General features: G+C 36.7%; 1 protein-coding gene across 1 annotated transcript in view; it reads right to left on the reverse strand.

The window, feature by feature from the left end:
• The window catches only part of CNTNAP4 (contactin associated protein family member 4), a 224,572-nt gene that overhangs the window by 189,874 nt on the left and 12,870 nt on the right, over window positions 1-21,828 (reverse strand). The window contains exon 2 of the mRNA XM_010997777.3: window positions 3,124-3,234. Coding sequence (XP_010996079.3) covers window positions 3,124-3,234 — 111 coding nt within the window. The remainder of the gene's footprint in view (window positions 1-3,123; window positions 3,235-21,828) is intronic.

Here is a 21,828-nt window from a genome sequence, read left to right on the forward strand (position 1 = left end):
AAATACCTTGAGACAAATGAAAATGGAAATACAACATTCCAACATCTATGGCAATACAGGCTTACCTCAGGAAACAAGAAAAATATCAAATAAACAATCTAGATTTACACAAAAAGAAAGTAAAAAAATAAGAACAAACATAGCCCAAAGTCAGCAGATGGAAAGAAATAATAAAGATCGGAGCAGAAATAAATAAAACAGAGACCTTCCCCCCAAAAAAGAAAAGATCAATGAAACAAAGAACTGTTTTTTTAAAAGATAAACAGAATTGATAAACTTCTATCCTGACTCATCAAGAAAAAGAGAGAGAGAACCCAAATAAATAAAATCAGAAGTGAAAGAGGAAAACTCACAATCAAAACCACAGAAATACAAAGGATCATAAGAGATTACTACAAATAGTTATATACCAACAAACTGGACAACACAGAAAATGATTAAATTTCTAGACACATACCATCTTTAAGACTGAATCTGGAAGAAATGGAAAATCTGAACAGACCAATCACTAGTTATGAAACTGAATCAGTAAGAGAAAAAAAACAAAAACAAAAATAAAAACTCCCAAAAAGCAAAAGTCCAAGAGCAGACAGCTTCACTGATGAATTCTACCAAACATTTAAGGAGTTAACACTTAACACTTCTCAAACGATTCCAAAAAGTTGAAGAGGAAGAAATACTTCCAAACTTATTCTAAAAGGCCAGCATCATTCTGATACTAAAACCAGAAAAGGACACCACAAAAAAAGAAAATTACAAGCCTATGTCACTGATAAACATGAATGGAAAAAATCCTCAATAAAATATTAGCAGAACAAATTCAACAATACATTAAAAGGATGATATACCATGATCAAGTGGGATTTATCCCAGAGATGCAAAGATGGTTCACTAACTACAAATTAATCAATTTGATACACCACATTAAAAAAAAAAGAAAAGAAAAAGAAAACCCATATGATAATCTCAACAGACACAGAAAAAGCTACTGACAAAATTCAACATCAATTTATCATATAATAAGCTGTCAACAATTGGGTACAGAGGAAACAGGAAACACACCCCAATATATTAAAGGTCATATATGACAAATCCACAGCACACATCATACTCAACAGTGAAAAGCTGAAAGAATTTTCTCTAAGTATAGGAAAAAAACAATGACACCCACCCTTGTCACTTGTATTCAATAAAGTATTGAAAATCCTAGCCACAGCAATCAGACAAGAAAAAATAAAAGGAATCCAAATTCAAAAGGAAGAAATGAAACTTTCACTGTTTGCAGATGACATGATCCTATATAGAGAAAATCCTAAAAACTCCAGCAAAAATCTGTTAAAACTAACAGATAAATTCAGATAAAGTTGTAGGATATAAAATTAATATACAGAAATTGGTTGCTTTTCTATACATTAATAACAAACTTAAGAAAAATAAACTAAGAAAATCACATTTATAATTCTATCAAAAAGAATGAAATACCTAGGAATAAATCTAAACAAGGAGGCAAGAATATGCAATAAATGGAGTTGGAAAAACTGGGCACTTACATGTAAAAGAATCACACTGGACCACTTTCTCATGCTACATACAAAAACAAACTCAAAATGGATTAAAGACTTAAGTGTAAGACCTGAAACCATAAAACTTTCAGAGGAAAAAGGCAATATGCTCTTTGACATTGGTCTTAGCAATATCTTTTTGGATCTGTCTCCTCAGGCAAGAGAAACAAAAGCAAAATTAAACAAATGGGACCTAATAAAAATAAAAAGCTTTGGACAGTGAAGGAAACCATCAAAAGAACAAAGGGGCAGCCTGATGAATTGGAGAAGATATTTGCAAATGACATATCCAAATAGGGTTTAATATCCAAACTATATAAAGAACTCATAGAACTCAATACCAAAAAAACAAACAATTCAATCAAAAAAATGGGCAGAGGACCTGAATAGACATTTTTTCAAACAAGTCATACAGATGGCCAACAGATACATGAAAAGATGCTCAACATCACTAATCACTAGGGAAATGCAAATCAAGACCACAATGAGATATCATCAAAATGACCAGAAATAACAAGTGTTGGTGAAGCTGTGGAGAAAAGGGAATCTCATGCACTGTCAATGGAACTGTAAATTGGTGCAGCTGCTATGAAAACAGTATGGACATTCCTTAAAAAATTAAAAACAGAACTACCAACAATTTCACTTCTGGGTATTTACTAGAGAAAATAAAAACACTAATTCAAACAGATATGTACTTCTACATTTGGCTATTTTACAATAGCCAAAATATAAGAGCAATCTAAGTGTACTTTGTGGGTGAATGGGTGAAGATGTGGTATATATACACAATGAAATATTCAGACATTAAAGATGAAATCTTGCTACTTGTGGCAATATGGATGGATTTAGAAGATTATTATGTTAAGTGAAATAAGTCAAACAGAGAAAGACAAATACTGTATGATCTCACTTACATGTGGAAACTAAAAAATAAAACAAATGAACAAACAAAACAAAAACAGACTCATAGATACAGAGGAAAAAGGGGTGGTTGCCAGAGGAGGGGGTGCCGGGGGGCTGGGCAAAATAGATGAAGGGAATTAAGAGGTACAAACTTCCAGTTATAAAATAAATAAGTCATGTGACATAATATACAGCATAAGGAATATGGTCAATAATACCATAATATCTTAGTATAGGGAACAGATGATTACTAGACTTAAAATGGTGATCATTTCATAATGTATTTAAATGCTGAACCAATATGTTGTACACCATAAACTAAAATAATACAGCATATCAATTATATTTCAATAAAAATAATAAAATTAAATAATTTTTTAAAAGTTTCTAAGATACATTAAAAAATCACCAGATTGAGGGAATTCAATTCTTTGGGTGCTAAAATGATGAGACAGGATTTTGAAATAGGATGCATCCCTCTGCCGTTCCAGAACCAATCCTATATTTCATGTACATCCCATGAGTTTCTCCCATTTGCTTAGTTGGAAATTTTCCTCCTTTTATAACATATCACTTAAAATGATTTTATTAAAAAGAGAATGGAAAAGGAATGAGATTCATTATGAACTAATCAGAGGAAGAAAAGCAGACTTACCATCTCTTCGATTTAGCCTTGCAAATCCAGGACCATGGCTGCTAGAGAGTTCAGATGAACTGCTAAAGGATGCCTGAGACAAGGCAGACACCAGAGGGTCATCACAATTATCTGCCAAAATGAAAAATTCCACATTCAGGTTAGTAACATGTTGACAGCTTTCTTGGATTCAATAGATAAAACAAATAAATAAGCAAAGAAAACAAAACAATAAACCTAGGATCTCTAACAATATGCCCACTGCTTCTGTTTAGTATTCTCCTGGAGGTCTAGTAAGTTCAATAAGAGAAAAGGAATTTAAAGACAAGAGAATATGGAAATGGAGAAGGACAATGTCAAAGAAATTATAAAATGGTATCTTGAGGTAGAAAAGGTTTACTTAAACAAAAATACCTAATCAGTATACCTAACTTACACAAATAAATGTACATTAGGAAAGAATTATAAATTTAATTACATTAAAATTCAGAACTTGGGGTCACCAAAAGACATGTGAAGAGAAACATCACAACATGGAGAAAGAACTCACAAACAGAATATAATTAGTATTGCAAGAAAACAAAGCAAAACAAAAAACAAACAGAAACAAAAATTCCCTTTAAATCAGAAAACACACAAGAAAAAAAATTATAAACAAGGTTAGACCGGAGAGTTCACAGCACAGAACCTCTATAAAATGATGCCTAAACCCAAAGTGTAAATTTGCACTACAATTAAATGCTATTTTATGAACAATAGACCAGAAAGATTTAATAAGTCTGACAACACCAAATGGTCCATACAATGTGGACCAAAAGAAGCTCCAACATGCTGCTAGTGGGAGTGTAAACATGAGCACCTACTTCAAAAAAAACAATTTGTCATTAGCTTGCATATTAAAACTTCTATACCCTATGTTCCAACAATTCCATTGATGTGTGTCCTCCTGGGCAGAACCTCCCTATTATGAGCTGCTGGTCTCAAGAAGCCTTGCCTTCTGGGTGTCACACAAATACTAGTATTTACTGTGTGCCATCAGAAAAAAGTTGGGAAGCACTGACCTAGAGCAACTCTTGTATTAGTGCACAGGGAGATGTATAACAATCTAGCACAATATAATAGCATACCATAATAGCAGAAACTGATGAACAATCCAAACATTTACTAATCAAAGAACAGATCAATAAATCATGACAATGAAATAACACAGCAGTAAAAAGAACTATACCAACACGCACCAAAAAACAAACAAAAAAACGGTTGGATCTTAGAAACAAAAAATTTAATGAAACAAAAAATTTAATGGTCTTCAAGTTATAGAAGACCACAGAGTATATGTTGATAGTTTTGAGAATCTTAAAAATAAGCAAGGCTAAGTAATACTCTGTTTAGGGACATATGTGATTTAAAAAAAGTATTGCAAAAAAATAAAGAAGTGAAAAGCATAAAATTCAGGATAGTGCTTACTTCTGAGCGGAGGCAGTGTGTGTGCGTGTGCGTGTGTGTGACAGATGTGTATATTAGTGAGTGTGTAAGGATATATAGGAAAGTATATACCTGTCTTATCATCTATCCTATTATGTGCATCACATACCAAATAAAAAAATAAGGCCCAAAGGGTGAGGAAAAGTCTAAGAATAATCTCACATTGGCCACATCTATACATGCTCATTTTATTCAGCTGATTTTCCTCATTCTACACATCTTCAGAGTATTTGTCTTTCATTTTCTACCATTATTAAGTTGTTGCCATTTTTGCTCTAATCAGAAAATATTTCTATTTAGGATTTAACATATATCTGTAATGAAAAATCATGCAGGATTATCACACCAATTTTTAAATTAACAATAAACAATTTAAGTGAAATAAATCTATGAATTATCTAGATTCAGCTGCAATTTTATAAAGTCTATTCTGCTTGATATAGTTTTTTAAAATAGACACTAGCAATTTTACTGCTTAAATATACAAACAACAATATTTTTCTGCAGTCCTGCTATTTGAAATATGCACTTTTCTTTAAAGTTAAAGGCTTTAGGTATAAGTGGTAAGTAAAAATTTACCAACTTAACATATGAAGGCCTTTCACAAGAATTTGCTAAAGACAGCATTTTATTTTTTAAGGTTGTTTCATTTTCATTTAAAGTCTACTTTATCTTTTCACACCTTCAATTCTTTAGCTAACTCCTAGGACAGACTTGATAACCGGCCCATAGTTCCTACATGTCTATTGATTGGCTTAAGTACTGACACTGCCAATCTAGCTGTAATTCAAGTGTTAAAGAGGGTAGAAATAAAAAGACATAACAATCCTTGGAGTGTTGAAGGAAATTTTGATCACATCCAATTACAAGAAACAACCAAAATGCTTTAGTACATTGTGGAAACTATGATGTGTATGTTTGCACACACAAATGAGTACATTATCTATGGGGGGGGTGCATATGTGGGTGTGTGTTTACCACAAGCACAGTAATTTTTTAAGCATTATCAGTATTCAGGTATGAGTGTGACCCCAAAAGGCTGTTTAACTGCAATTCACAATCAACTATGCAGATTCAAATCAATGTTTCAGATGTAAAATGCCTCTCTATTGCAATCACTCTAGAGGGCATATATTTATTGCTCATTTGTTTTGCCACTATAAATTGAAAATCAATACTGTTCTATGTTTGGCTTCAAAGAATGGGATTAATACAAGAGAAAGGGTGCTAATTCCATCTATGGGGAGGAGGACATGTGACATGGGAAGTGGATCAGGGGTGGGCAGATGAGAGCTTCCGGTGTTCGGTAAAGTTCTAGTTGTTGGCCTGAGTAGCGGTTACATTGATATGTACATTTCCCCACAATCTGTGGAATGTTTACTTACCAATAAAATATTCTAAAGTTATTCTTATATAGTTAACACACACGTTCAGTGAGCACTCTCTAGTAAGAACTCACAACCATTTCACACATAGTTACCAATCTTGACCACGCCTGGGGCTGCCGCACTGCATGCTGGGACTCAGCTCCCACCCTCTGTCTCACTCTGACCCCGTTCAGGTGCAGCTGGTGAATTGCGCTGCCCCTACTCACAGCCCAAAGTGGAGAGGACCGGGTACAGCTTGGTTAACACTTAATAAAGAAGGGGCTTTGACTAGGCGAAAAAAAGCACTTTCTTGGGGGGGTGGGCACAGGAGAGGCTGAAAGACTCCAGTCACTAGTGAAATTTTAAAAAACGGTATCAAAGGAGAAGGCTTGTACAATTCAAAATAGCAGCAGGCTATGTTTGGTTAATTTGTCTTTTTTTTTTTTTTTATTAGAAGGAGAAATGACCATCACTCTTACTATTTATTGTATGCTTTTCCAGAATTATATTACTTTTCATACAACTGTTTTAACAGTCACATTAGAATTTCCACATTAAACTTGATATACAGTTGGAAATGTGAAACTATCATTTTGTCTTTTTTTGTAAAAAAAACTGTTCTATACATAGATTACATCTAGAGAGTTTTAAAGAATTCTATTAAAATAGACATAGTCCAAAGAAAAAAAAAAAGACCTAATTTTAATTTCTGTTGAGACTTTCCTGAGCACGTGTACACATAAACACACACATACATACACACACACACACACACACTCACACTACACACACACAAATCTACAGCTTTCAGGTCGATATCTCAGAGAAGTCATCATTTACTTCTCACAGTGAGGGAAGAACTTACCATTGTCATTAAAAAGACAATGATAAATTAGATCTCTGGCAAATTGTGTATTTGAAAAAACTCAATAGCCTCTTATAAACAAAGATGCAAGCTATATTAATATAGCTTGATCAAAAGTAACTTAATAGTATCTTACAAAGGGCTTTAAAGCATAAGAGCTGTTCAGTTTTTAATAAAAGTAATTTAGTTTTCTTAATCTCTGTAAAATATTATCTGTACTAAGATAATGGGTATATATTATTGGCTGCTTAAGTTCTCAGTGCTTGTATGTATTAAATCCTGACAAATACCTTATACTATTTGATACTATTAATTCCACTATACAATTGAGGAGAAGAGGGCACAATTGTTCAAAATTTACCCAAAGACACAAAGCTGCTGTTCTGAGCTGGCACATTGGTGAAACAAGTATTGGTAATTTAAAACATACTTAAGCAAAAAATAGGGCTGACTTTCAGTAGCATTCAGCTTAGTTGCAGCTGAGTAAAACAATCATCTCTGTTATTTGGAAGACCTGCCAAAATCAGTTGTATGCCAGCTAATTAATCATGTTCTCCGTGGGGATATTCATTGACGAAGGATAGGAAAGGACAGGATAGGGTAGGTAGGAAACATGCATAAAATCTTCCAAAATTCCCATATACTAGCGGCAGGAGTGGGACCTTTACAGGGAGCGTTGGAAATGTTGGAATTTCAGTCTTTTCAGAAAACAGTTTACTATTTAGACCTAAAGAAAATATTCCATTGATAGATTCAGGATGAAGGAATGACTTTCCCTTCAAGAAATCCATTTCCTTGAATAAAATGATTTATTCTAATCTATTTTATTGAAATTGTCATTCAGTTGAAATTGGAAATCATGGACTAATTTAGGAAAGTGTAGAATTATCAAAAATACTGCTGACACACATCAAAGATACTGTGTAGAAGGCAAGAGTTTATCGAAAAAGTGAAAAACAATATTGTTCTCTAACCACAAGCCAAATATGAGTTAGTTCTAGAGATTATTCAGGTCCAGTGTCAGGATTCCAGGAGGAGTCCCATCTCCCTGCCCCGGCATGACACAGGATCCAGTCCCTGATGCCCCACTCCTGCCCGACAAGAGACTGAATACACAAGCGGACAATGGCCACACTAGATACAAAAATAGAACTCTCATCCACAACCTGCAGCAACCAGCCCAGGAACCAACCTACCATCCTCAGTAGCTTCCTCAGGAAGCCAAATAATAACCCCCGTAGTAAATGGCCCCAAACGGCCAGGACTTGATAACTATCTTACAGCTTCCTACCTAGGACTGGATAAATCTCTACTAAATACAGAGGAAGTCAAATGTACACTCATAATCAATTACATAGGATGGCCTGCTTCTGGTTAGCCTGCCTACAGCTTTCTCCTGCCAACAGCCTCCACTCAGGGCATGCCTGAAGCCTTCTGTTTTGTTTTTTCACAATAAAGCTTTCCCGTGCCTGCCTTTGAGTCTGTGCCAAACACAAGCCATGGTGACTGACCCCTTGCTATAGCAAACAAAAAGTATGCGCTTCAGACATAGAAAACAAACTTATGCTTACTGGAGGGGGGGAGGGGAGGAGGGGTAAATTGGGAGTTTGTGATTTGAAGATACAAACTACTATATACAAAACAGATAAACAACAAGGTCCTACTCTACAGCACAGGGAACTACACTCAATATCTTGTAATAGCCTATAATGAAAAAGAATAGGAAAAGGAATATATATACTGCAACTTTAAAAATAAATAAATTTTAAAATTTAAAACAAGTCTGTGCCTCTTCTCATTTGGGTGGTCTTCACTGATTTCTATGCCAGTGAGCTCTTCCCAGCTCTGCAGGCTCATCCTCACAGCTGAAACCACCCCCAAGCATTCACTCAGCACATCAAAGAAAAGCCATTGAAGCCCATCCTAAGAGCCTGTCGAAGAACAAGTTTGAAAAGTACGTTTGAAAAGTAGCATCAACCTCCTGATTTAAAAAAAAATAGATGGACCAGCCCTAAGATGTCACTTCCATAGAACATGCACCTTCAGTAATTCATCCTGGCTACTTAGTAGAATCATATGGAAGAGATTTAAAACTTGCCCATGACTGTGCTCCATTCCAGGTCACCTTGACTTCCTTTGTCTGGGGTGCAGTTTAGCCAGGACCATGCTAATTTGGAAACCACTAAAACAGACTTGTAAATTAACTTCTATCCAATGGAGAGTTTTGTTCCTTTCGCCAAACTCGTTATGCTTTTCATACTGTTTCATGAGGCTATTTAAAGATGGAAGAAATGGTTATGGCATCACACCCCATCTCTTTCTCCCTATGCAGCTATGTCAACTGACAGTGTGTGGAGGCAGCTACCGCACAGTGACATTCTGGTGAGAAAAAAGAAAAAGAATAAATTTTAGGGAATAGTGGTGATACAACTGGGCTTCAATAAAATGTAATTTTTCATAAGAGTAGGTGATAAAATACGGGTCTATCCTGATTTTCTGTCTCATCATTACCCAAAATAACATTTCAGCTCAATTAACTACCACTGAGTATAGATCACTGCTGAAGTCTTCAGGTTCTTGGAGTAGTGATTTGACTTTGACGTGAAAATTAACATTTACTGAGGATACTAGTTTTAGAAATAAGACAAACATGAGCTTTTTAACTTTGTCAATCATTGGCTTAAATCTAGAAAGTAACATATTGCTGCAATTTAAAACAAGTAAATATTTATCAGTATTTTTTCTAGAGCTGAGTCAAAGACAAGGATGATTTTCTAGTTGTCAGGAATTTATTTTGGCAGCAGCCTACAAGCTTCTATGCATTTTCTCCTACATAAGCCATGGTGAATTACATACACACACACACACACACACACACAAATATGTCGTAGTTAATACTCTGTGACGTTAACAGGATAAGCTTTCACTTGGAGGTAAATGCTGGCTTACATGCCCCAAGTTATAGCCTTGGTTTGAATAGCTTTCCCAATTATTCTTCACAATTAATGGATTAATGGGAAGGCAGTTAACTTTTAATGACAGGACAGCCAGAGGCTGATTGCTTTTAGAGGTTTAATAGCAACCATTTAAAGTCCAGATATTAAGACAAGGAGACCTACAAATCCACCAAACAAAACCAACCAAAGGTGAAGGGGTGGAAGAAATAATTAAAAAGTAAAGAGGGTATCAGTGTTCCAGGAATCTGCACACAACACGGATAAAATGGTCACATGAGACATCACGATAAGTAGATTTAAGACTTGTAACCATATCTCAAATTTGCTCCTTTTATGACCAACCTAAATTTCAGAACTGACTTTTGACTGAAAAAGGACTTGAAGAGAGAAACTTTAAATAAGCATAAAACTCAAAATCATTCAAATAATAGATTATAGAATGTAAGATGTTTAAAACAGTGATAAAAGGGTCCTCTCACAAACTTAGGACTTTTGTGGAGTGGAGGTGGGGGAGGTTTAGAACATTAATAGGCATGTAACCTGGATAACATATGCTTCAAATTAATAAAGATGAAGCCCAGTCCAAAGAAAATTCTTATGTAAGGTTAAAAGCTGATAGGTACAAAAAAAGAAAATTAATGCAAATAAAAATGATATTTACCAAGCATGCGGTCTATGCTGTTGACAATCTAAACACATAACATACAGTCAAGCAAGCAAAAGGATGGAAGATGTAGAAAGTATTACAGTTAAATGAATCCAAGGCAGTTCTGTCTACAGTTGCTTATACACGGATTCTGGGATGTATACAGTATGAGCTCATGCATAGAAGTTTATGTGAACCCTCCTCCATTTATTGCAAACAACATAGATTAACTTGTCTATAAATCTATGATAGAACAGCTAGTCAAACAGTAATGAAGGCTTGTCTTTAAAAGACAATAGGTTTAAATGTATAGTATAAAGAATTTTTCTTCTGTTTTTTTTCTTCCTTTTTAATAGGTTCGTGTAAAAACTCTTATTTTTCACAGCCCAGGAATCGAGGCAGAGGATGTGAATGGCTGCTGTATTCGTTTGCTGTTGCTGCTATAACAAACTGCGACAAACTAAGTGTCTTAAAGCAACACAAACGTATGGTCTTACGTTTCTGGAGGTCAGAAGCCCAAAATTAGTTTCACTGGACTAAAATCAAGGTGTCAGCTGTGTGAAATTCCTTCTGGAAGTTCTAAAGGAGAATCTGTTTCCTTCCCTTCTCCAGCTTGTAGAGGCCGGCTGCATTATGCATGGCCCTCTGATCTCTGCTTCCATCATCCTATCTGCTTACTGACACTCCTGCCACCCTCTTTCACTTATTCTTGTGATGACATTGGGCCTATCTGGATAATGCAGCATATTTTCCCCATCTCAAAAACCTTAATCTAATGACATCTGCAATGTCCCCTTGCTAGTCCCTTTGTAAGGTAAAATATTCAGATTTCTAGTGATACACGAAGGGGGCAGCGCACAGCCATTCAAGGAATGATGCAGCAATTAACATCAAAATGGTGGAAGATTCAACCCCCAGTAGGCCTTGAGGCTCAAGATGGTGGGAGATTTGACTTCTAGTAGACCTTGAGCTTCATTATGTGCCTATTGTAATATATTACCATGGTGAATAATAACATGCTCACAGGTGCCATGACAGCCTAGCCACAAAAGGTTAAAGAGTGGGAAATGGCCAACTTCCTGGGAATCCCAGCCCCTTCCCCAGGCTAGTTAGACTGGTCCTTCCACTTAATAGCATATGAAGCTACCAAGCCCATAAAAACTGGCAACAAGGCGCCTCGTGGCCACCTCTCTCTCTCTCCTCTTCAGAGATGGCCCACACTCTGTCTATGGAGTGTGTACCTACTTTTACTCTAATCTGAGCACCCAATCCTCACACCTCATGGCCCTTCCTCTTACCTTTTGAAACAGCCTATGCTCTATGCAGTATGTATCTCTCTAAATAAATACGCCTTTACTCAAACTGTGGCTCGCTCTTGAATTCTTTCCTGCGCAAAGCCAAGGACCCCACACTTGGTAGGGCATGTCCCAGGGGCTCAACTGAGGCCTAGGACATGGCCCTCCTCATGCCCCACATCCATTTTTCCTGCATCACTAGGACTGGGACTTAGGCACCCCTGCGAGGTCATTACTCTACCTCCCACAGTCACCAAACTGTAGGTGTAGAATCAAAAAATGACTTTATTTTCAGATTTAAAACATTGCCAGAGATTGTTAAAAAGTAGTTTTGAGTCTGATGTAGTGACAGATAAATACTGCTTTAATGATGAGACCTCCTATTGTGAGTAAAGCCATTAGAGTTCACAATGGAATCGACCTGTGTGATTATAATTTGAGATAGACAAGACTGCATCATTCCCAACATCACTTGGAAGATGATCCCAATCCTCTCCTCAATGCACAAAGGTGAAACATGTTCTTCCCTTCATTTTGAGCACCTGCTTCTCCAAGTCTCAGCTGCGGCTCCCCATTCTCTATGATACCCTTCCTGAAGGCCACCACCCCTCCCATCACTCAGGAAGGTGCCTCCTTAACCTGAACAGGCTTCTATTATGGCACCTCTCAGGTGACCTGGGTCTCCATTTGCTGGGATGAAGGTGTCCAGGGGGTCAGCATCGTAAGTTACCTGTTACCTCGCCCAGAAGCCAAGATACAACATAGCATAGTGATGATCAGTGTAGCTTCAGAGCCATCCCCCAGGGCTTAGGTCCTACCTCTGCCAACTGCTGACTGATCTCAGGCACTTTGTTAAAACTGCATTCCCCCATCTCTAAATGAGGATAATGACAGTACTAAGGTAAGCAGGGCTTTCTGAGAATTAAATGAGTCAGCATATAAAGGGCACTAGTACCTGGTATATAGTAAGTACTATGTGAGTGTCTGTTATTCCACCTGAAGTAATTATTATTATAAACTCAAAAATTTCAAGAGTTGGAACTGACTAAAATTTAGCTGCATATCTCTTATAAAAATCTTATTATAAGACTTAACCCTTGAGAAGGAGAAAGAGTGGGCAGCACTTAACATGCCTAGTCACACTGATATTTTCTCTCTAAAAAAGTGGCACAGAATTATTAACCTAAAAAGGAAGTTAAATGTTCTTGGGATGCATTGTTTTTCTATTAAGGAAGAACTTAAAATGTTCTGAAAGCCGTATTTTTCTTTATATCTTTTAACTTTTAGAGTTGTTTCATTTACTCCAGAAAAATAGAATTTAAGACTGCACATAGTGCAGAAATTGAGCAGCCATGATTCATAAGGAAAGTGGAAAGGACTCAGAGAACACGGGCATCTCTTCATTTAGACACCTCTGATGATGTAGCTAGAATGTTCGAGGCATTCATGCTGTGCCTGGCAACATCACACGTGCGTGAAGCCACAGCAACGGTGACCTCCTAAGTATGTGCTATTTCCATTAACTGATAATTTCAACCTGAAATTGCCATGTTTTAGACTTTGATTCCTGGAGGGAAAATTGGGTAAGCCTCAATTCAATTCCTTTTCTAGTCATATTAGGTGATATTTTGGTATTTCTGAACAAATATTCCATTTTATTACCAGATTATTTTGAGAGTTGTTATTGGTATCTCAAAATATCACACTTAAAGATGAAGGTTCAAGTCCTGTGATAAGAAAATCTTCTGCAGATAAATGCATTTTAATGGGTGAATCCATAGAGCTATTTTAATAAATAGTTATTTTAACTAAGGGGCAAGGGGTTGCAGGTGGAGGGGGAACCAAGTTAACGAAACAGAATAAGCTTCTCTGAGTAATAACATGAAGTTAGGTGGAGGATATTTCCATTTCATTGGCTGAGATTATTGTGTTTGATTTCATAACTGAGCAAGGGACAAGCCTGGCTGGCCTCTGGGGTTGACCTGCACTGTTTTTGACAGCTTAGTTAAAAGCTGGCTGAGCAGGTGGGAGTTAGCTCAACGGGGGAACAGGCTGATACCAGTTCTGAGCTGTGGAACCTTCCTATTTCCAACAAGGCCACACTCCCACCAAGAACCACCACAGTTTCAAGGACACTTAGATGTTTCCAGCCCCTGCTCTCCTTGAACGTAGGTAGCATCACGGCCCCATAGCCAGGTGTGTGAGCCTCTCAGCAGGCCCGGGGATTCTAGCCCCTTGTTGTAGAACCTTGTACAACCCTCCCCCACCTCGAGTGCAGGCAAAACCTGCAAATGTGATGGCATATCACTCCTGGGATCGTGTTACATTACAGAGCAAAAAGGATTTAGGGATGTAATTAATTAAATAAGATCCCTAATTTACTCAACTTTTAGTTACTCAAAAGTGAGATTATCCTGGGTGGTCATGACCTGATCAAGGAATCCCTTCAAAAAAGTCTTAAAGGTTAAAGACACAAAGAAGTCAGAGAGGACATGAAGTATGAGAAAAATCTTTCCCACTTGTAGGAGCAAACTGCCATGTGTTTTGTACCACAGAGTGGTCTCTAGGAGCTGAGAACTACTCCAGACTGACAGCAAGAACAGAATTGAGGGCCTTGGCTGCAAAGTAGCTCTGCTAATAAACATGAGAGTTTGGAGAGGACTCCAAGACTTAGAAGAGACCACAAGATGCACCCTTGATGTTTCTAGGTCCTTCGTCTCTTTTTAAAATTACTGTAACCCTGCCAACATCCTGATAACAGTCCTCTGTAACTAAACCAAATCCTGGTAACTCATTTACTTTCTGCTCTTTTAATGTATATGATGAGTATACATACTTTGTAAATTGTTAATATTACCTTAGATATGTGTACTTTCTTGAATTAGATAAATTATTTAAAAATAGAAAATACATGTTTCAATTTTTGCATAACCCACCATGATTTGCTTCTGGCCTCCAAACACAATTTTTGAAAAAATCTTTGAATATTTGTCATTTGACTTTAGTACTTAAAATAATTAGCTTAAAATAGTACTTAGCGCTTTTAATATGATGATGATATTACAAGTGGCCATGATATGTCATGTTGCTTTCCAAGACAGCCACACTTAAAAACTGATTATTCCCATAATAAAAGATAAAACTCAATAGTCTCATTCAAAAATTTTCTCTTTTTTACGGTAACTTTTTGTATACTTCTACTCTCACTTCTCTGGATTAGAAAGAATGAAGTATAGTGTTTACTTTGTTTTCTTGTATATAAGTTATCATTTTCCTGTTAGTTCCTACAAAATGCTATTGAGTTGACGAAGTATTAGTGACCTGTTCACACCATCACCACTCCAATATAAAAGACATCCTCTCCTTGACCCATCATTCAGGTACTTCCCTGACATATGTCACAGCATCTAACCTACTGCAAAATGACTTACAGGTAGCAACTGAGGCATTAATAGGATGACCTGATGCAAGCCAATGTACCAGTGATATTTTAACTGGAGCCCTCTAGAGAAAAATGCTAATAACAATAATAGTTACCAGTATTGCATGCTACGTCTTGGTCACGTTAAATCCTTACAACAACCTTGTGAGGAAGATATTATCTCCGTTTTCTAGATGGGGAATTGAAGGTCAGAGAATTTAAATTTCTTGCTGAAGACTTCGGGCTTTTTTTTCCTCTTCAACATCTTTACTTTTAATGACTATATTATGCTACCAGCACAACTCTCCTACTTTATTGCCTGAATTTTTAAAGGGTTATTTGAGCAAGTACATTGAGTACATTATCCTAAGTGGACCTGATGTGGGCTAGGCAAAGTTCTCTATATAACAGACAACAATGGAACATATTCTCTGTTGTGAGCCTTCTTTAAATGCATCTTTGATATTACAGATATCGCCTTCAAAATGCTGGCTAATTTAATTTTTTGAAGATAAAACACTGTAAAAAAAAAAGAAAAGAAAAGAAAAGAAATAATAATCTCTACCAGGTTCTAGATAACACTGAGTCACAATCAGGAAAGATGAATCCGTACAGTACGAATTTCACTTGAACATCATTTCTGCCCTACCCACTCCTCCCCAATCCATAATCAATGTTAAAAGCCCACCATGCACACTCCTTTGCTTGATAAGAGAGCTGAGGGTCTGCATCTCAGAAGATATCCTCACTGATGGGAGTGTGGTCCTGGAGACGGTTTACAAGCCAGTTGGCCAATATCCCTGCATACAACTGGGCCCTTGAAGAGCAAATGGCTACAGCCACCTATTACTTCCACAATGTGGTCACTCCACTTACTGGTTTTCTGCCTTAATTTCAGATTCTAATGAATGTCTCCACTTGGTTCAACCCTAGAACTGAGGCTCTGGCTCGTTCCCAGCACTGCCTCTCCGCCTACATGTGAATGGGGTAACCTAAATTATCTAAGCACCGTCCATAAAACCTGGAGCACCCATTCTAAATTCATTTTCAACTCTACTCACCCCCATCCCAGCAACCCTTCATATGAATGCTCCAGGACTATAACATTTTGATGATTATGTTTTGGTTAAACTCGACTATTACATTTTGATTAAACTAGCAGTTCTATTCAGGTTCACTGCTCTGTGCTACTGCTGAGGCTGTCAGCTGAGAATGGCCTCTACACAAAGAGCCATCATCTGACCTCCCTGGGCTCAAGTGTCCTCCTTGTCCTCCTGGTACCACATCTAAGACTCTTGCATAGTAATTAAAATAATATATTGAAACTCTTTGTTCACACGTTTCTTGTCCCTGTCTAAATTCTCAGCCTGACAGTTTAGTTGAAAGGCTCCATCTTTCTGACTGTGACAGTAAAACGAAAGGCAAGGGGTGGATGCAGAGACACTGAAGAAGGAAGACCCAGTAATTTGTGACCACTTGAATAGATGGCTGAAGGTAGCAGAGAAATCCAAGTGTCTTGTAGGGTTTCTGACCATGGGTTGTCAGGAAAAAATAACACATTTGATACAAAGAAGAGGGGGCAGAAGAGCCAGACATGATCTCTGGCTTCTAGGTTAGTATCTGATTTATCAGATCTTGTGGTATGAGTAATATTTTTCAAAGAAATATTTAAAACATTTTTACATGTTGCAAATGCCAAATAAAATCAGAAAGAGCGAGTTATTTGGAATCTTTGGATGAAGGGATCTGAAAACAGTATGTTGGATGATCACATACAACCATTAGCAGAGTGGAAACCTATCTACCTATCTATCTATCTGTCTATCTATCAATCATAACTTTCTGGGCTTCTTTTTGTTTAGTAAATGTTGACTAATTTAAGTGACAACAATCCATTATTTCATAGTCTGAGAATATATATTTAAATTAACTTGGAAGAAGTTTAAGCGATAGACTGGAATCAAGATTCTGTAAAATCACTGACTCATTCCTCAGCACTAAGGATTTAATTTCCATTGTAAAATAACTCATAATACGCACATATGGAGCTCATAATATGCACATATGGAAGTCCCTTTTATTTTTTAAAGCTGCAACATAATAAATTAAATATACTACTGTGGTTGAGTAAAAAATAAATATAAATAATCATCTTTTATTGCAATTCATTCAATACCTCAAGTTCTTTGCAATGTAGAGCACTAATATGGGTAGGGCGCATTCCTACCTAATAGAATTTTGAATACATGTTTGCTGGTTTTAAGCAAAATTCAAATTAAATAGTAATGGGTTACAAATGCTTAAATGTAAGTGGCCAAGAGAGTTAGCTAAATGATTATCATCAATTAAAACAGCTTGTTAAAGACCAGTTGCTGATTTTGTTGTTCTTGAAATTCTGATGTTCAAAATACTAAAATACTTTTTAAAATAGAGCTTTTCTTCTTATTTTTCATAAATCCTCTGAGTTTACTTCTAAGTTAGTGAAGGTTATTTCTTTACTGCTTTGTTGAGTAAAAATCTTCAGGGTTTTTCTTCATAGCTAGGTATGTCCAGGAGTATATTTTAAAAATGTAACAGTTGCCACTGGAGAGCAACTGTAAGCCTCAAATGTTTCCTGCCACAGATTTTTAAATCTCACAAGACTGTATAACCTTGCAAAACACACTGGAGAATTAAAGCTCTCTGGAGGGGCAATTACCTTGGCTCTTCTCAATGCCTGGGGTATCAAAGATGGTCAGTAATTCAACAGCATTCACATATGGCTTCTGAATCCTTAATATAGCAAAAGAAATGGACTTGATGAGGCATTTCCAAAAATGGTACAATTAGTACCACTGCAGTGAACTGTACCATTTCTCTCTATTCCATGTAGAGAGCAGAGTCTATACTCTTTATATACCCGTTTTCTAGCACGTGCTTCAACATGGAAGGCACTTAACTAAACGTTTCTTTAATTAAATTAAACATAACTTAAAGTGCATGTTGTAAAATTTTAATCGAACTTTACTTTTCCAATTTATCTATGCCCTCTTTTTACACATCAAGTGATAGAAACTTCAACCCATACTTTATTTGTCCTGAAGCATTTAAACAACTCAACTACAAAATCAACCCAACTACAGGAATTCAACCTTTTGTCATAAGGAGAGAGTATTGAATCTCTACTTTCTAAGCCATCTGGGTGGGGTGGGTAGACATTTGAGTGGGAGACAGGAAAACATCATAGTTATCAGTGATGAGGAAGAAGAATGTTCTATGAGAACTTCCATTCAGAATCTACTCTTGTTCTTTCCAAAAATAAGAGATGTCATTAAAATGCAACAACATGTGATGCCAAAAAGTACTCTGAGCCTTATTTCAAAAAGATTTTACTCAATATATCACCATGGCACAGAACTTCATAAAATATCGCATCATACATATTACACACAATCTCAAAAAAATTCAAACATGATCCTTTGTAGAGAGGGTGGGGAAGAGAATAAAAAAAAAAAGAAACGATAGAAATGAATTAAAATTCCTTATTCAGAAGGAAAGCAGCTACATACAAAAAGCACGTTACACTTTTTGGCATATAAATATAGTTATAATAAAACAAAAGTAAAGCCACCAACTGGAATTGACCATTCCTTGCCCTCATATTTCTCTAGGTTCAATCAGTCCTGGTGTTCTGTCAGTCTTACATGTTTACATGGAGCAAGTCTGTTGTCAGTGTCACTGTCTTGGTTATTCTGGGGCTCTTATTACTTCTTACAGGAATTAAATCACCAGCTAAATATCTGATTCTGTTTCCAAGATAGACTCCATTCCCTTCCCCTCATCATTCCATCCTTAACTTTACAAAATGCAAATCTAATCAGTGTCCCCCACACGTGTGCACGTAACACTTCTAACATTAAGATGACCCTCTAGGGAATACTTAGGTCTTTGCTTTACATATAAGACTCATAACCTGGGATGCTTTGTGATTATTTCTTTAGCTTTATCTGCTGCCACTCCTCACTTTTGGCCAGTCCTTCTGGATTACTCGTGGTGCATTCAAATGCTCCAAACTCCGAGGCTCATTCTAACTGAAATACGCTTCCCTCGACTTCCCTTTCCTGGCTCTTCTATTTGTCCAAGAAAGAGCTTTCTTCCTTTGATGCTCTGATGCTCTGCCTATAATCAGCCCAAATGCCTTGTATTTCTCTCTCTCATCATGCCCATCACACTGCTGTGCTTTTCTGCAGAACTAGAAAGTGGTGATGCTGAGCTTTGAGCTCAGTGTGGGCTGATTAAGAGTTAGCCAAGACAGCAACTGAGCACACTGTCTGTAGTAAAACTGGCCACCCTGTAAGCACCCTGAACAATACTGTACATTTCCTTGTAAGAAAATCAAAATCTTAGCCATAAAACATGATCTCAAAAGCTTCAAGTATCTAGGAGTCAAAACTTCCATTCTCCACTGTTAGCAAGAAGTTACTGACTCTGACCATTATAACATTTCAAAACCACCGATGCTGAAGTACCACGAGTAGGTAGCAGAGGCTTACTAAATGCAGAGGCTTACTAAATATCTGTTGAGTGAATAAATGAATAAAATGAGCAAAGTAATGTGAAACCCCAAGAAGCCTCAAATTACAAGGGTAAGGAAGACTTTAATAGACCCAACCCAGTGAAAAGTAATTGCTTGTCTGAAGCTAAATATGTCTAGGCAATGCAAACATTATTTCACTAAGAATTTTCATAATATTCTTAGCTACTCTTTCTTTCTTTCTTAAATTTAAGTCTCTAAATCATCAGTGCCAACTGAAAAACAACCAGAGCCCCAAAGAATGCAATTACAGGGTTCATTTAATATGGAACATATCCACCCAGTGTAATTCATGGGGATAAATTCCCAGACCACCAACTCACAGTCAATGAAAAATACAATAACTCATCTTACAACTCTAGTAATATTACTGGTCATATATTGATTTTTAAAGGAAATGAGAGGAAACACATTGGTTACCAAATAAATAAGAATGGAATTACATCAGGAATCTAGATTGTAGCGTGTACCATAGTTTTTCTTTCATTTGAGTTACTTTAAGGCATGTCTTTCTGTCTTCCCCATATGGTTTTCGGGCCTCTGAATGGCAGGGATTTATGATTTTTACCCCACTACTCTGACTAGAACAAGAAACTCACATGTAGCTGTTTTAAAGGCTGAACAGATGGACAGATAATTTCCTTACCTAGTCCACTCACCCTCCAAAATCTGGGAACTCTGGAGTAACTCTGATTTGTTTTTCTGTGCATCACACTGGAAGCTCACTTAAAAAATAAGAAAATAAGCAGAATCCCTGAAATGGCAACCGGTAGACAGATAAGGACTAACTCTGTTTACATCTTTGCACTTAGAAGGATGTATGGCTTAAGAGATGCTTGCTGAACATAAAGAATAAAAGCTGATCATAACTTTCAGTTCAAATCACTCTGCTAAAAATGCTAAACATTCAGTTCTGGGCATCAATTGTATATTTTAATTTGAAAAAATATGGCTCATTCTAGAAGATGCAATAAATTTCAATTCTCGGATGGTATTTCAACCTGGTATTTTGCCTAGCAGATGAAATTTGTAATTAAATACATTTATTTTCAACAATAGCCAATTAGTTCCAAGCAAAGAGCCATAGAACTATGAAGAAATACTTTGTGAAAGAGTGCTTAAGTGCAGAGTCACAGAAGTTCACCCCAAAAGTGGACTGTACAAACTAAGAATAAATTCATTTAGAGCCAATTAATTAATGTCCAATGAAATCATTTTCCCTTAATATTTTTTACCCATGTGATTGGGAAGCTAGAGAACTAGAAAACATTCAATATTGGTATGTCAAGAACTAGAAAGCTCATCAATATTGTTATATCAAAGATAATATAAAATCTATCTCATTGCTTTGTTCAACAGAGCAAATTTTTAAAGGGGCAGTGTACTGCTTGTGCAGAGTAAGGAGGAAATTGTAAAGAGCCTCAGGCATAGATATAAAGAGAGCTGGACTAGATGAATAGGGGTCAACAGTCAGAGAAAGAGTGAGACACAAAGTGCCCTGAATGTCTGATATTTTTCTTTTTCAGAAGGAAACTGGGATTAATGAACACCATTCAAACACACATCAGATATTTCACAGAATCATCTACTCTCCGGGAGACTGGCTCAACATTTAGCTATGTGGAAACAGTTCTTACTGAACATTGTAAAATCTCAATGAAATTGTAAATCTGAAGCTTTTCTTTTTCAATACAATCTTCATTAAACATAGGTTGCTTTTCCTGACTAAGGAGAGAATAAAAGTATTGAGGAAGACAAGTCTGTTTTCTTGAGATGTTGAAATTTTTCTCAAAAAGATGGAAGAAATTATATATATTTTTTAAGGCAGATGAAACTCGATGACGCCAGAGGGAAATTAAAATCAGTACCAAGGGAGGAGTTGATATGGCAGTTACGAGGTTCTTCCCATAAATACTGACTCATACCTTCTGGAGAAGACACTAGGCTCATGGTTACAACTGAAAACCTGCCTTTGCAACAGCCCATCAGAGGCCACGGGCACCGAACTCCTGAGAGGGACACACGGAGGGATGATTGGTGGTGCTGCTGAGGGCTGCAGAGACGAGACGGTTATGTGTGTAACTGACAAGACCAATTGATGAGTGAGCAGGTTTCCT

Source organism: Camelus dromedarius, chromosome 9 (genome assembly GCF_036321535.1).
Source record: "Camelus dromedarius isolate mCamDro1 chromosome 9, mCamDro1.pat, whole genome shotgun sequence".
Classification (NCBI taxonomy): Eukaryota; Metazoa; Chordata; class Mammalia; order Artiodactyla; family Camelidae; genus Camelus; species Camelus dromedarius.